This window comes from Centropristis striata, chromosome 5 (genome assembly GCF_030273125.1).
Source record: "Centropristis striata isolate RG_2023a ecotype Rhode Island chromosome 5, C.striata_1.0, whole genome shotgun sequence".
Lineage (NCBI taxonomy): Eukaryota > Metazoa > Chordata > Actinopteri > Perciformes > Serranidae > Centropristis > Centropristis striata.
Window position 1 is genome coordinate 5,007,490 of NC_081521.1, and position 13,147 is coordinate 5,020,636.

Here is a 13,147-nt window from a genome sequence, read left to right on the forward strand (position 1 = left end):
AATCCAAGGTGTGCCTTTAAAAGCCAGACTGTGGCCACCTGGGTCCATCCCTCTCCGTCACTCTGCCCAACAGCCAGAAGAACCGACACAGAAGGGCTGATAGCAACCGCGAACCGCAACCATGAACGGCACAGAGGGACCATTTTTCTATGTCCCTATGGTAAACACCACAGGAATTGTCAGGAGTCCTTATGAATACCCTCAGTACTACCTTGTCAACCCAGCAGCCTATGCTGCTCTCGGCGCCTACATGTTCCTGCTCATTCTCGTCGGCTTCCCTGTCAACTTCCTCACTCTCTACGTCACCATCGAACACAAGAAGCTGCGAACCCCTCTAAACTACATCCTGCTGAACCTCGCGGTGGCTAACCTCTTCATGGTCTTTGGAGGATTCACCACAACGATGTACACCTCTATGCACGGCTATTTTGTCCTCGGACGCCTTGGTTGCAATTTGGAAGGATTCTTTGCTACCCTAGGCGGCGAGATGGCGCTCTGGTCGCTGGTTGTACTTGCTATTGAAAGGTGGGTGGTTGTCTGCAAGCCCATCGCCAACTTCCGCTTCGGGGAGGATCACGCTATCATGGGTTTGGGTTTCTGCTGGGTGATGGCCTCAGCATGCGCCGTGCCCCCTCTTGTTGGCTGGTCTCGTTACATCCCTGAAGGCATGCAGTGCTCATGTGGAGTCGACTACTACACACGTGCAGAGGGCTTCAACAATGAGTCCTTTGTCATCTACATGTTCGTCTGCCACTTCATGATCCCACTGGTTGTCATTTTCTTCTGCTACGGCCGTCTGCTCTGCGCCGTCAAGGAGGCTGCTGCTGCCCAGCAGGAGTCCGAGACCACCCAGAGGGCTGAGAGGGAAGTCAGCCGCATGGTTGTAATGATGGTCGTCGCCTTCCTGGTATGTTGGTGCCCCTATGCTGGTGTGGCTTGGTGGATCTTCTGCAATCAGGGATCAGAGTTTGGACCAGTCTTCATGACCCTCCCGGCCTTCTTTGCCAAGAGTTCCGCCATCTACAACCCAATGATCTACATCTGCCTGAACAAGCAGTTCCGCCACTGCATGATCACTACCTTGTGCTGCGGGAAGAATCCCTTTGAGGAGGAGGAGGGAGCATCCTCTACCAAGACCGAGGCCTCCTCTGCCTCATCCAGCTCTGTGTCTCCTGCATAAAAGGGCCGTCAACACAGGCTCCATGATCCACTATCCAAGAAGAAGACTTCTGCTCCCCCCGGGAAACGACTGAAGGCTAATGTCTACAGAAATAACGTCCTTTTTGTATTTTTACAAATGTGTTGGTTCAACCTAAAGACAGTTGCAGGAAAGGTCAGCCCATTACAGAGTTGTTCCTGTATGTACAGAATATCCAACTTAAAAATCTATGAGATTTTTTTTTCTGAGAGGAAAGGGAAAAAAATGTTAATCTTTTACAGTTGGATCCTATATGATACTGGCTTATTTTTGAATGTAGTGGCATGTAATCAAGGCAACGTAAAATAAAACGCACTTTGCAAACGAATCATCCTGTTTATGTTTTACTTATGATTTGGGTGGCAAAGTTCATATGCCTGTAGTATATTTAAGCAAATGAATAAATGTGACTGACCTATTCAGAATGCATTTATGTCTTGAGTCCATTTCTACTTTAGGGTTATTGTAGTGGTTACTGTCCTTGTGCTACAGAACTGGATGGTAGAGGCACTTAAAACAATAGAAAAACTAAGAATAGTGTGTGAATTTCCTTTTGTAGAGGCATTTGCATTGCTACTGTAATCTCATTTCAATCTTGGGTCACCTTGGACTTAGAACTTGTCCTACCAAAGGGATTATGACATTATTAATCAGGGATGAATATACACATGACACTACACCAAGTTTATCTGATGACGAATTAATCACATTAATTAAAGGTTAACACAGACAGTGTATTACTGGATAGCAGTATTATCAAGAGACACCTTGATCCAAAGGTTATGGAATGGGAAATGACTTACTTCCATCATATCACACATGAAACCCTTTAGAGCTTAAAATAAAAACTCAGTTACTGAAAACATTTAATTAATGGTTCATAACAGAATAATGTAGTTGTAAGTGAATATGATGTATTTGTTAGCAACTATAACTCCTCCTGTGGACCCCCGTAAGTGAAGGCTGGTGGATGATCACATAATGAATGACAATATAGCTGTATTAATTTTAAAAAAGCCTTCATTGAGGAATTTATATTTTTTTAAATTAACACTTGGTGTCCTTTAAAGCTGCTTTATAACTACATTATAATATGTTGCAAGCTATAAAATGTTTCTAAATTCTAATAAATGCACAGTAGGGACACATAAAGTAAAGTGTTACCACTAATGGTTGCTGACAAGTACAGTGCATAAGACAAATACTTTAACATGTCCTTAATAGCTTTGTATTGTAGTGTGTAATCAAATATGTCAATAAGTCGTACATTGCAGGTAATAAACACTATTAGGGGAACAACATAACCCTTAATACTGTGTTTCCTTGTGTCCTAAACAATAAACCATGACATATTAAAGTTTAGGTGACATTTGCTAAAAGCTAGCCATATAGGACCAGACTAATTCTGGAAAAGAAAACTTTAATTCTGAAAGTTATGCAGCTGATTAAGGTGATCAGATGAGAATGGGTGAACTTTGGGATAAATATGCTGCAATTATTTTAAATGTTTTTCAGCAGCTAAAATTGCTGTAGGATCTTACAAACACATTTTTATATATATTTTTTATTACAAATTGCTTTTGCAGTGGTGGCTTCACTCTCCTTCATTAGGTTCAAAACAAGTCAAATGAAATCGATCCGTGATAACCTCATTAATGCAGTAAACAAGTGAAAACACATGAATAATACAAAAACAAACAGGACATTTTTAATAAGTAGATGCAAGAATTATAACCGACGTAAGTGATAAGATCATAATATTTTCAACGATTCAGAGAGTAAAAACAAACCAAATTCATGTTGACTGATAATTTAATAACTGGGTGCTCTCATTTAATTCAATCTTCTTTCTTCTGGTGAAAGCAGCAGCTCGCTGCTCATATCTCTGTTATGTTATTAATTATTAATGACAATTTGGCACTGCTCCAAAGTACATAATATGTTCAGTGCAGCATTTTTCAATATCGGCCCACTGTGTCCCCAAGTCAGGTCTCCTCAAGTCGAGTCTCTAAGTATTTGCATTTGCTTTACCCAGCATGCTGTTAAGCAGTCTAAGAGTTAATGGGGGTCCCCTGTCAGTACACTACATAGCTTTTTCATAATGCACTACTAATAAATATGTGCCATTAGTTTTGCAAAATTCTGGGTATTTGCAAAGTTGGAAACTTTCCATGGGAATTAACAGGAATTTATGGGAATGAATAGGAATAAACAGGGAATTTACAAAATTTAACTTAACAGGGAACTTGAATATAGTTGGGGAAAATATATTTTAGCATAATCTTGAATAAAACAACCAGATTTCAGTACACTTAAGTACACTTGAATATCTATGCTATTCCTCAATCACATACACAGAGCACCCTGCTTACTGCAGGGCTGCTGAGGCCACGCCCCCTACATGCACATGTTCAATTAAACATTTACATGTTGAATGGGACTTTTTTGGAGGGAGAGGGGCTGTTTTTTTTTTTTTTTTTCAATTAAGTTAAATTCCAGTTCCAATAAGTTTCTGGAAATTTACCCTCCCTTCAGCAATATCCCAACCAGGTGTGAAGACAAGTACTTGTTGAGAAAATGAATCAGCCTTTTTTCAATAGATTTTCAGAATAGGAAACTAGATGTAGAGCACAAGTTTTCCATTTTAACACACCAGTTCAATTCTACTTTAGAAGAATATGCCGCAAATAGTTCATCAATGAGTATAAACCCACAGGTTTATAGTGTTGTAGCTTTACAAGAATCCTGTATTTTTTTTCTCACTCTGTGACAGATGTTACAATGAGTTGTAACAGTGTGATGAATGGCAGAAACTCACGTGATGTTGTGATTCCTCCTCCTCGTTCTTGGTTGTGCCGTATGCCAGAATAGATCAAAACAAACACCCCAAGATCTCTTCCATAATGACCTTCCTGCGTAGCTATAGCAACCATCTTACCAGTGGATGTTTTATAGAATACAGATCGACCCACCGAGCTGTCTGAAGTTGAGCTTAAGGGGGAAAAAAATCAATCACTCGCTGCTTTGATTTTAGCACTTAAGGCAAAAGTCATGCTTTAAATATGTTAATGAAGGTATTTGGAGAATAATGGATTGATAAGATACTATTTAACTTTCTGCCAGTGACAATTTCTCAGACTTTACTATAGTATTATGTTGCACCATTTAAGATGAAGTTTATCAGCGGTATGATTAGTGTTATTGTAGTACGTAAGTGTATACATTGAACTACGTGATAGTTCTGTGTACTGCATTATTATGTGTTGTAGTAAGTAGACAAAGAAAGCAATGCAGCTGACAGCCCATGCTATGGACTTTTTTTTTTTTTTTAACTTTATTACTATTGTGAATTTAGGCGTGAACCATTGTGCAGTCATCTTTAAATGTAGTACATTTTCCCTCCAGTTTTGAAAGTCTCTAAAGCTGCATATTAAAATGTAGTGTGACCATGACTGACACACCAGAGTAATCCTCCAGAGACATTACTGAAAAACAGCTGTGCAGAAATATGAAATCCTTTTGAATTTGTATGGAAAACTTTATTTGATAATAAAAATAGCATTCACAGACTTCTTTTGATAGCTACATATACATTGTAATCCATCTCAAGGAAAGAAGCTGGATAAGTCCACATCTACTTGTACTTTAGACTAATGTTATGTATAGCTTCATGGGTCAAATAAAGCTATGAACAATGTAGTATTTATATATGCATAGTTTTATAAAAAAAGATTGGCCCATATACATGTACTGCTTTTATCAACACAGAGACAGCATTATGTCCGGAGCACATTGCAAGAAATAATGCTTGAAGAACACAGACTGCATACAAGTGCTTTATAATACAAAGGCAGGCTAACCATCGAGAGAGATTCAAACCATCAAACAGTTTCTGATTGACCAAATACAGTCTTTCATTTTAAAATGTCTTTACATACCTGATCCAGAGTAAATCAACATATTTCCCATAAATCATCAGGTCCATTTCAGAGATATAAACACAATATCACATTCCTCACTGCTGAGGTTTTTCATAAATTTCTCTTTTGTACAAGAAAAAGGCAACATTTTATTCCTTGACAGGTTCCTAATAGTTACATTGGAAAAATTCTTTACAGGTGATGGCCAACAGGTTAACTTCTTAAATGTGTTTCTTTCTTTTTTTTCTTTTTCTTTTTCTTAAATACAGTACCATGGCGACAACAGTGATCAAACAATGCATTTGTTGTGGTTTATCCAATATTTTTCAGTTCTTTTAATGAAACATAAAACAGAGAATACACACAAAACACATTATAAAGCAGCAGTCAGACTCCAGTGGCGTGACAGCATGGCTCAGCATGGCAGATTGGTCGTCTCCTGTACCGGGACTCTCCATTTATAACCAACACAAGAAACCACATCAGTTCTTTGTGTCAGGACCCAGGAGGTTGTCGGTGCGCAAATGTGGTTATCATCACCATGAGGGCGGGGCTAACAATCACTGTGGGATTACAGTGCATGTTCCTTATCAATTATTCTCGCTCAGACCTATCAGATAAAGTGGTGAAACTACATTTAAATTTACACATGCATCTTGCACAGGGATAATTTACACATTTCTTTAATTTTTTCTTTGTTGACATATCTGGAAAAATCATATTTTATGGCAGCTTCAAGCTGGTACTGTGGCATAATACACACTCATCTAAAGTACGAAATTGAACATTTTTGAGCAACAAATTTAGATAACTAGTTTTCCCGCAGCAGAGAATCTAGCAGAAGAGTTTTGCCTGTAGTTAAAAGTGAGTCGACTTCCTTCCCTGCTACATCAGTACACACTGAGGAACAAAGTGAGCATTCAAGTTATTTTTAAAATCCTATTCCAAGGGAGAAACTAATAACACCGTTGCCAGTTTTTCTCATCAGTTGTCTGTTCTCTTTTCTCAATTTCGTTAGTATGTGGGTGTATTTAGGCAAAGGAGGGTGAGCTGCCACACATTTCAAAGATGCAACACAAGTCGGGTACAGCATGCTTTCACAGGTACAGTGTACACTTCTACCTTGGTCCTCAAGGAATGAAGCTTGCTCAAGATATGTGCCAAATTAAAAATAAATAGTGAGCAAATGCAAAACAAATCATATATTATTTATATAATTATCACTCTACTTTTACCATCAGATCGTAAATTTTGATTTTTGCCTGAAGTCCAACGTGACTTTCGCAGCTCTCGTGAACCATTAGTGTCTTGTGCTATAGTTTGTTCAGTAAAGCAATTCAGGAATGGAACAGACATCTAAAAACAAGTTGAAAACAAGCTTAGTAGTTAGAAGATACCACAACTGGAAGCATGTTTCATACCTCTGAGGGAACAAATATTTAGATTCAGCAATGCCTACAAAAAGCAATATCACTGATTTCATATGCAGGCACATACAATACCTTTACTATAGTACAACAACCTCTGTTATGTTCAAAATAACTATAACAATGACAAAACAACCAGTATGAACTGATAGAAGGATTGTACTCCTGCTGCTTTATGAAACTCTGGATGGGATCACAAGTAGTTAAGTCAATCAAATCAATCAATAAAACGGTCGACCAAATAAAGCACAAGAGTTAGTATCCTCAGAAGTCCAATTCCAGTGTATGGTATATAGTTTGCACAGATAGAGGAGAGAGTGGCGAGGGGGATCTCTGCTCTAGATGCTGAGGTCTTTGGGGCTTTCTTTGTACAGCCTTCTCTTGGGCTCAGGGAGCTGGTTTGGACTGCGGCCTACTGTGTTATTGTTATGGCCTGTGTTGTTGTAGGCGGCGTTGTTGTGCGCAGCGTTGTTCTTCATCATGCCGTAGTAATCCTTCAGTCTGGGTGCTGCTGCATAGTTCAGCTCATCCCGGCTGTAGTTGCTGTCAGGGGAAGAGTCCCGCTCCACTCGGTATCGTCGCTCTGGTGTCCCGTTCATCTGATATCTCTCTGAGGAAGAGTCTCTCAGGAGGTTGCCGTTCTTTGTGACTCGGTCATATGTACGGCCCCTGGAAAGAGACAAGGAATCCCCGTTGTTGTTGTTGCTGCGCTCGGGGGTCACGGCCTCCCTGACTCGCCCAGCCATCTGCGAGTCCTTCAGGAGCCTGCGCTCGTAGAACTTGCGTTCCGGGGTGACTGCGAGGAACCCGCCATCGTCGTACTCCCTCTCAGGTGTACGGTCCCGATGCGCTCGCTCTGCCCTGCGGTCCATCGACTTGGCCCGCCGGCGATCTGGAGACGAGGCGCACTTTCGTGTTGGCGAGCGGTCAAGGGAGCCGCGGCGCTGCTGACGAAACCTCCCGTCCAAAGTAGAACTGCTGCTTGAGAGCTCTCGCCCCCTCAGTTTCTCAGCAGCTGCAGCCTTCTTCCCCGAGCTGTCTTTCCTCAGAGTCTTTAGGAGTTTAGAGATGCCGCTCTCCGACTCGGACTTTTTGACTTTGCGGCCTCTGCTCTTCTTGTTCCCACTGCTACTGCTGTTGTTACTGTTATCTGGAGACTGCTGTCTGGGGGTACTTTGACTGTGATTGTTATTCCAGGTGTGATGATGGTGGGGGTTAAATTGCCGGCCTTGGTAGTCCATCTGATCTGACCCAGCCCTGTCCCTGTCTCGGCCACGCGCAGCCTCCTCCTGGCGTGATGGTTTGTGAAGGTCTGGTGGATAACTGGACTCCAATGAGGTGTGATATCGGCTGTTAGGTGGCAGCGTTCTCACTTCCGGAGTGTTTTGTGCCCCGGGTGTGGGAGGGTGCCCGTCACTGCTGCCGTCTGCAGGAGACGAGAAAGGAAAAGAAACTTGTTGACTAAAAATACCTTCTGAAAGGAACGAGGCTGAGTAATGCTTTTACATCAATAACATGACATATATTGTGTTCAGCAGACATGACTTCCCATGTAGGTTCATGTGAGCTCTTGCATTGACATGACAGGAAGTCAATGCAGAGATTTATGGAAATCATGCATACATGTGTATATAACCCTAGAAACAGTCAGACTAATCTAAACTGATGTGTTACATTCTGCTTTACATAGAATTCATTGAAGTGATGAATCACTTCAATACGTTTTCTCTATAGGGTTGAGACACAAGGTGATGTCAGCAACAACAGCAGGTGCAACACATTGGCAAGTGTAGGGCAAGGGGTATCAATGGCACAGCAGGCACCTAGGAAACCATTCAGAACAAAATGGTGAACAACTCAGTGTGCATCATTGGGAAGAACAAACTCAAAGCAAAAAAAAAAACAAGAGTGTTTTTGGCTGCAGGTCTGCCAAATTACAGACAGGTTGCTATGGCAGCAGCGTGAGGTGGCATTAAATTAGTCGCAGTAAAAAATATCTGGTGTGGGGCTGGCGGAGGGAGAGGGTTTTGTGCGTGTACGGATCCACAGAAGTTAAATTAAGTTTAATTCAGGCATGACAAGACATAAAGCATGCACACTATGTGAACACACCCGCGCAAAAAGATAAATACACACACAAAAGTGGGATTCAGGTAGGGATGAGCTGAAAGGAAGGGTGGATAAACTTGAAAGGAAAAAGATGACAGGGAAAGTGGGTTGGGACAGACTTTTGGCTACAAACCGTGGTCTGATTTTGGCCCATTAGGTAGAAACAGGGCTCTCCCATCTTGTCATTCCTCATTGTACCAACAGCGAGATGAGGAGCCATCATCGCTGGAGAGAGGAGGAAGAGCCCAGCAACAAAAGACAATCAGAGAGAAAGAAGTAGGAATAGAGAGGAGAAAACAAATAAAACAGACAAGAGGCTGTTTTATAGTGCATCTTAATAGAGAGAAGAAGGGCTTTGTTGTGAAAGACAAGAAATTATTACACTTTATACAGTATCACAAATCCATCTGAGAGGGGGGAAAAGCGTCAGAAAATTAAACCCCAGGAAATACAACATGACTCAGGCTGTGAGAGGATTAATCCATCAGCAGAGCATACAGCTCTTGGGAGGGAATATTACTTCAGCTGTAAAACATCAGTGCTATGGATCCTATAGAGTATAAATCACTGAACAACACTTTGTAGCAACCATTCCTTCATTGATCAATAACATCTGACAGCTCAATCTTGTGCTGAAAGTAGACTTTAAATTCCTAATCTTTGAACATGTCTTTCTGTTAAATGTTTATCATTTACAGTAATATCATTCATGAAAAAACAGTATACGTCCCTGTGGTGCGCTAAGCAGATAAGAGGCTTAATTTTTGTCAGCGGTGTGTACAACTGGAACAATAATACAATTTCAATGCTGGTATTAGCAGTGTTATTATTATATATATAGATGGGATATACAGGAATCAGACAAGCACACTGCAGCGTGTTTACCTACCATATTCAGGTACTGATCCATCGCCCCGTTTGAGGACGAGCCGCGCCCTCCGACCACCGTTCTTGATCAGTTCAATGGCACGTGAATGCTTCATGTTCTTTGTGCTCTCACCATTAATTTCTAGGATCTCGTCTCCCACCTAAAACACAGACGCCACGTTATTGTCACACCAGATCTGCCTCAATACAGCATTACGTTAATTTTGTAAATTAGGCAGGGTATCATCTAAAGCAGGGGTGTCATACTCAAATACACAATGGGCCAAAATGTAAAACTTGATTAAAATCGCGGGCCAACATTGAACAAATAAACCTTTTAATATATACCAAACATGTTTTGCTTTAACATTAAATATGGAACCAGCAACGCTTATAAACATACAATATATAACTAAATAGTGCAGACATGCAAAATCAAATTTCAAATAAAAAACACATCAATGTCATTAATTTATTAAATAAAAATTAAATAAAAATTGTATGCCTTTTTTCTATTTGCATCCTTCTGATTTAAATATCAAAATAAAGTTTTTCAACAGGTTAATACATTTAAAAATAAAATAACAATAATAAATCTAGTATTAGCGGTAAATGCGCCGTATAATACCGGCGGGTCAGCTTTTATAGTACAATAATAATATAATAATTTGGTATTGCCTCGCGGGCCAAATAAAATTACACTGCGGGCCAAATTTGGCCCGCGGGCCAGAGTTTGACACCCCTGATCTAAAGAGTGCAAAGAGAAAATTTATCTTGCGGAAATTTATAGAGCAAGGATGGGCAACTGGAGGCCCGGGGGCCGCATACGGCCCGCACCCTCACTTGAAGTGGCCCTCAGTACAACTACATGTATTTGAGCATGAAATCTTAAAAGTGCAGTGTAAAAATGCACAAAATTACTTCTTGCAATTAATGTTGGTCTGCTGTTTTTGCACTGAAAAAAAAACAACAAAATCTCAGTAAGTGGTTATTTTTTATTTGCTTCAAACCTTTTGTATTCCTGTTTATACTGTTATACATGCATTTGAGCATGAAATATGTTAAATTACTGCACTGTAAACATATTTAAAATTGCAGTTTCATCATATCTGTTTAAGTGCACGGTCCTATATGTGGCCCTGTGGTAGTGACAATGAAAAATTGTGGCCCCCTCCAGCATTTAAGTTGCCCATCCCTGGTATAGAAGAAAGAAACTGGTAAAAAAAAAAAAAAAAAAAGTGCCATAAAATCACTTTTTAATGGTTTCATACCCTCATTTTGCCGTTTCTGACAGCAGCCCCATCCTCCGCTAGTCTCAACACATACAGGTCCATGTTGTACTCCCGTCCTCCTCTCAGACTGAAGCCAAAACCTTTACTGTCCCGCTCGAGGTCCACAGAGTAGAACTCAGCATCCTATGAGACAGAAAAGGAGAGATAAAGAGAAAGTCACAGGGAGACCAGAGAGGAGGAGTGACTAATCCATGGTGCACAAGGGAGTCAAAAGGTGAATCCAAACTTAAGGACTAATCTAACCATGTCTCACAAAAACTCACAAAATGTCAATGGCAGTACAATACCCTGGAATGCATGAATAATTAATGCCACATGAGCCTGTGAGCAGAGTGCAGATCACTAAGCAAGGGCATCACAAGGGCTGGACCCAAAGCTTTCCATACTCATTGAAAGTTCCCTCCTAACAGAAGTATGGTCTCTCCCAAAAACCTTTCCAAAATTGTATTCATAATCAAACTACTCGGTCATTTAAATGTCATACTTTATAGATACTATAGACCTTTTACTTGAAGATAAAAAAGAGGTACATTAAAGTCAGGAAAACTTGCTAGTATCATGGGCTGAGAGAAATAAGGAACACTGACTTTTCAAGATTATGTAAAATAGGTGCACTGCAAAAAAAGAAAAGTTGGGTGAACTCAAAATTTCAAGGCAACAAACTTCGATAAAATATAAAAAATATAAAAAAAAGTATTTTAAGTTTTGTTTTTGAGTTTGCTCAACTCTGAATTCAGATTTATGTCAACTCATCTGTAAATTGTACTAACTTATCATTTTACATTGTAATAACTTTTAATCCTTACTTCTGCTAACTTCTGCAATGTGCTGAATTGGCACAATTGTAACACCGCTATGAAATGTCAGCTAATGTTGAAACCACAATTTTGAGTTAGCATTGATACGCTAATGGCTACTCTTGTAGCTGTAGCAAGCAGCGCTGCTAGCATCAGTTAGCTGCTAGCATCAGTTAGCTGCTAGCATCAGTTAGCCGCTAGCATCAGTTAGCCGCTGGCATCAGTTAGCCGCTAGCTTTCGCTAATGAATTTCACCGCTTTCCCGCATTTCACAACAAAGAAATAAGAGTTAGCAGAACTATTGTCCCTTGTTGTGAACCCCAACTTAAAGATATAAGTAACAACAACTCACCAACTTGTTTTTGAGCAGACAACTGGCTTCCTTTGTTGTGCTAACGAACATTATTGCCCTAAATGTCAATAATTTAGATTTCCAAGTTTTACCAACTTAAATCACTGTTTTAGGCCAAAAAATACAAGTCGGCTTTTTTGCAGTGTGGGAATATGGTAATTTGTGAGAGACAATGGAAATGAAACCCCAACTTGGACATGAATCCAAAATATGACTTTGTGTTTGAAGCAAGAATTGTTTTTAGAATAGGAAGAACAAGTAGGATCCTACAGGCACTTAATACAAGTTGAGGCAGAACCCTGTTTGACATTACTACCTACTTTTTTTGGACAATATAAAATGATGCATGAATGATGATGAAATCACAGAACAGGAATACTGTAACAATTTAATATTGTTTTTAATAACGATCTGCTGGACCTTAATATTTACTTCCTGTTGATCAAACTGATTGTGTGTGTGCGTGTGTGTATCCATCTGTCTGTCCGCAGCTAATCTCGTGTTCTACTTGACTCATCAGCTTCTTCAGGGCCGTTTGCTAAAGGACTTCTTGTGTTTGTGGTGATACCCATTTTTTTGAATTTTTATTTTTTTATTGACATTATCATATGGCAAAAGGCATGTCTGGTGTTTCGGTTTAATGAGTGACCATGTTAACAGGTGACTTTCAGCCAAATGTGTCCATGGTTGCTCATAGTAACTTACATGGTTGGCATATTTAATAAACACAGATTAGTATGTATTTAAAATAGATTTACTTTAATCAATGTAAATGCACACTTATCTGTGTTATTTATATTTGCCAACAATTTATATATGTTACTACAGTTACTGGCCTTTGTCATGGCTCAAAAACTCAGTGAAGTTTGGTCTCATTTTGAACTAGAACATGTGTATATCAATTCAATACCCGATGTCTTATGATACGCTTAAGTGAAGGACAATACGAGATAAATATGACCCTGTTTTTGTTATCTTCACTGCTAACTTGATTGTAAGGAAGCCAGGAGAGACAACTGAGTTGCACTAAACTTTTCTTTGTTTGGGATGTTACAACAAAATGTTCTAAAAAAATGCATTTACAATTTTATAAGTCTGGACTTATTGGTCCACTTATTGTTTACTTATTACATTCATATAGTTAGGCGAACCCAGGATGCATGCATGATGTTATGTATATACGCA

The 13,147-nt window shown here is 39.8% G+C and overlaps 2 protein-coding genes and 1 long non-coding RNA gene across 14 annotated transcripts in view; 2 read left to right on the top strand and 1 right to left on the bottom strand.

The window, feature by feature from the left end:
- LOC131971320 (rhodopsin) overlaps positions 1 to 1,180 on the top strand; it is a 1,502-nt gene extending 322 nt beyond the window's left edge. The window contains exon 1 of the mRNA XM_059332715.1: positions 1 to 1,180. This exon is cut by the window's left edge and continues 322 nt beyond it. Within this exon, the coding sequence (XP_059188698.1) occupies positions 122 to 1,180 (1,059 nt within the window). The 5' untranslated portion in view covers positions 1 to 121.
- Positions 1 to 13,147, top strand: part of LOC131971323 (uncharacterized) — a 56,960-nt gene that overhangs the window by 22,959 nt on the left and 20,854 nt on the right. The window lies entirely within an intron of this gene.
- Positions 4,716 to 13,147, bottom strand: part of LOC131971315 (membrane-associated guanylate kinase, WW and PDZ domain-containing protein 1-like) — a 134,053-nt gene continuing 125,621 nt past the window's right edge. For all 12 annotated transcript variants that reach the window (XM_059332703.1, XM_059332711.1, XM_059332700.1 and 9 more), the window contains 3 exons: positions 10,793 to 10,936; positions 9,544 to 9,682; positions 4,716 to 7,971 (listed from right to left, as the gene is read on the bottom strand). In XM_059332703.1, the coding sequence (XP_059188686.1) occupies positions 6,884 to 7,971; positions 9,544 to 9,682; positions 10,793 to 10,936 (1,371 nt within the window). In that variant the 3' untranslated portion in view covers positions 4,716 to 6,883. The remainder of the gene's footprint in view (positions 7,972 to 9,543; positions 9,683 to 10,792; positions 10,937 to 13,147) is intronic.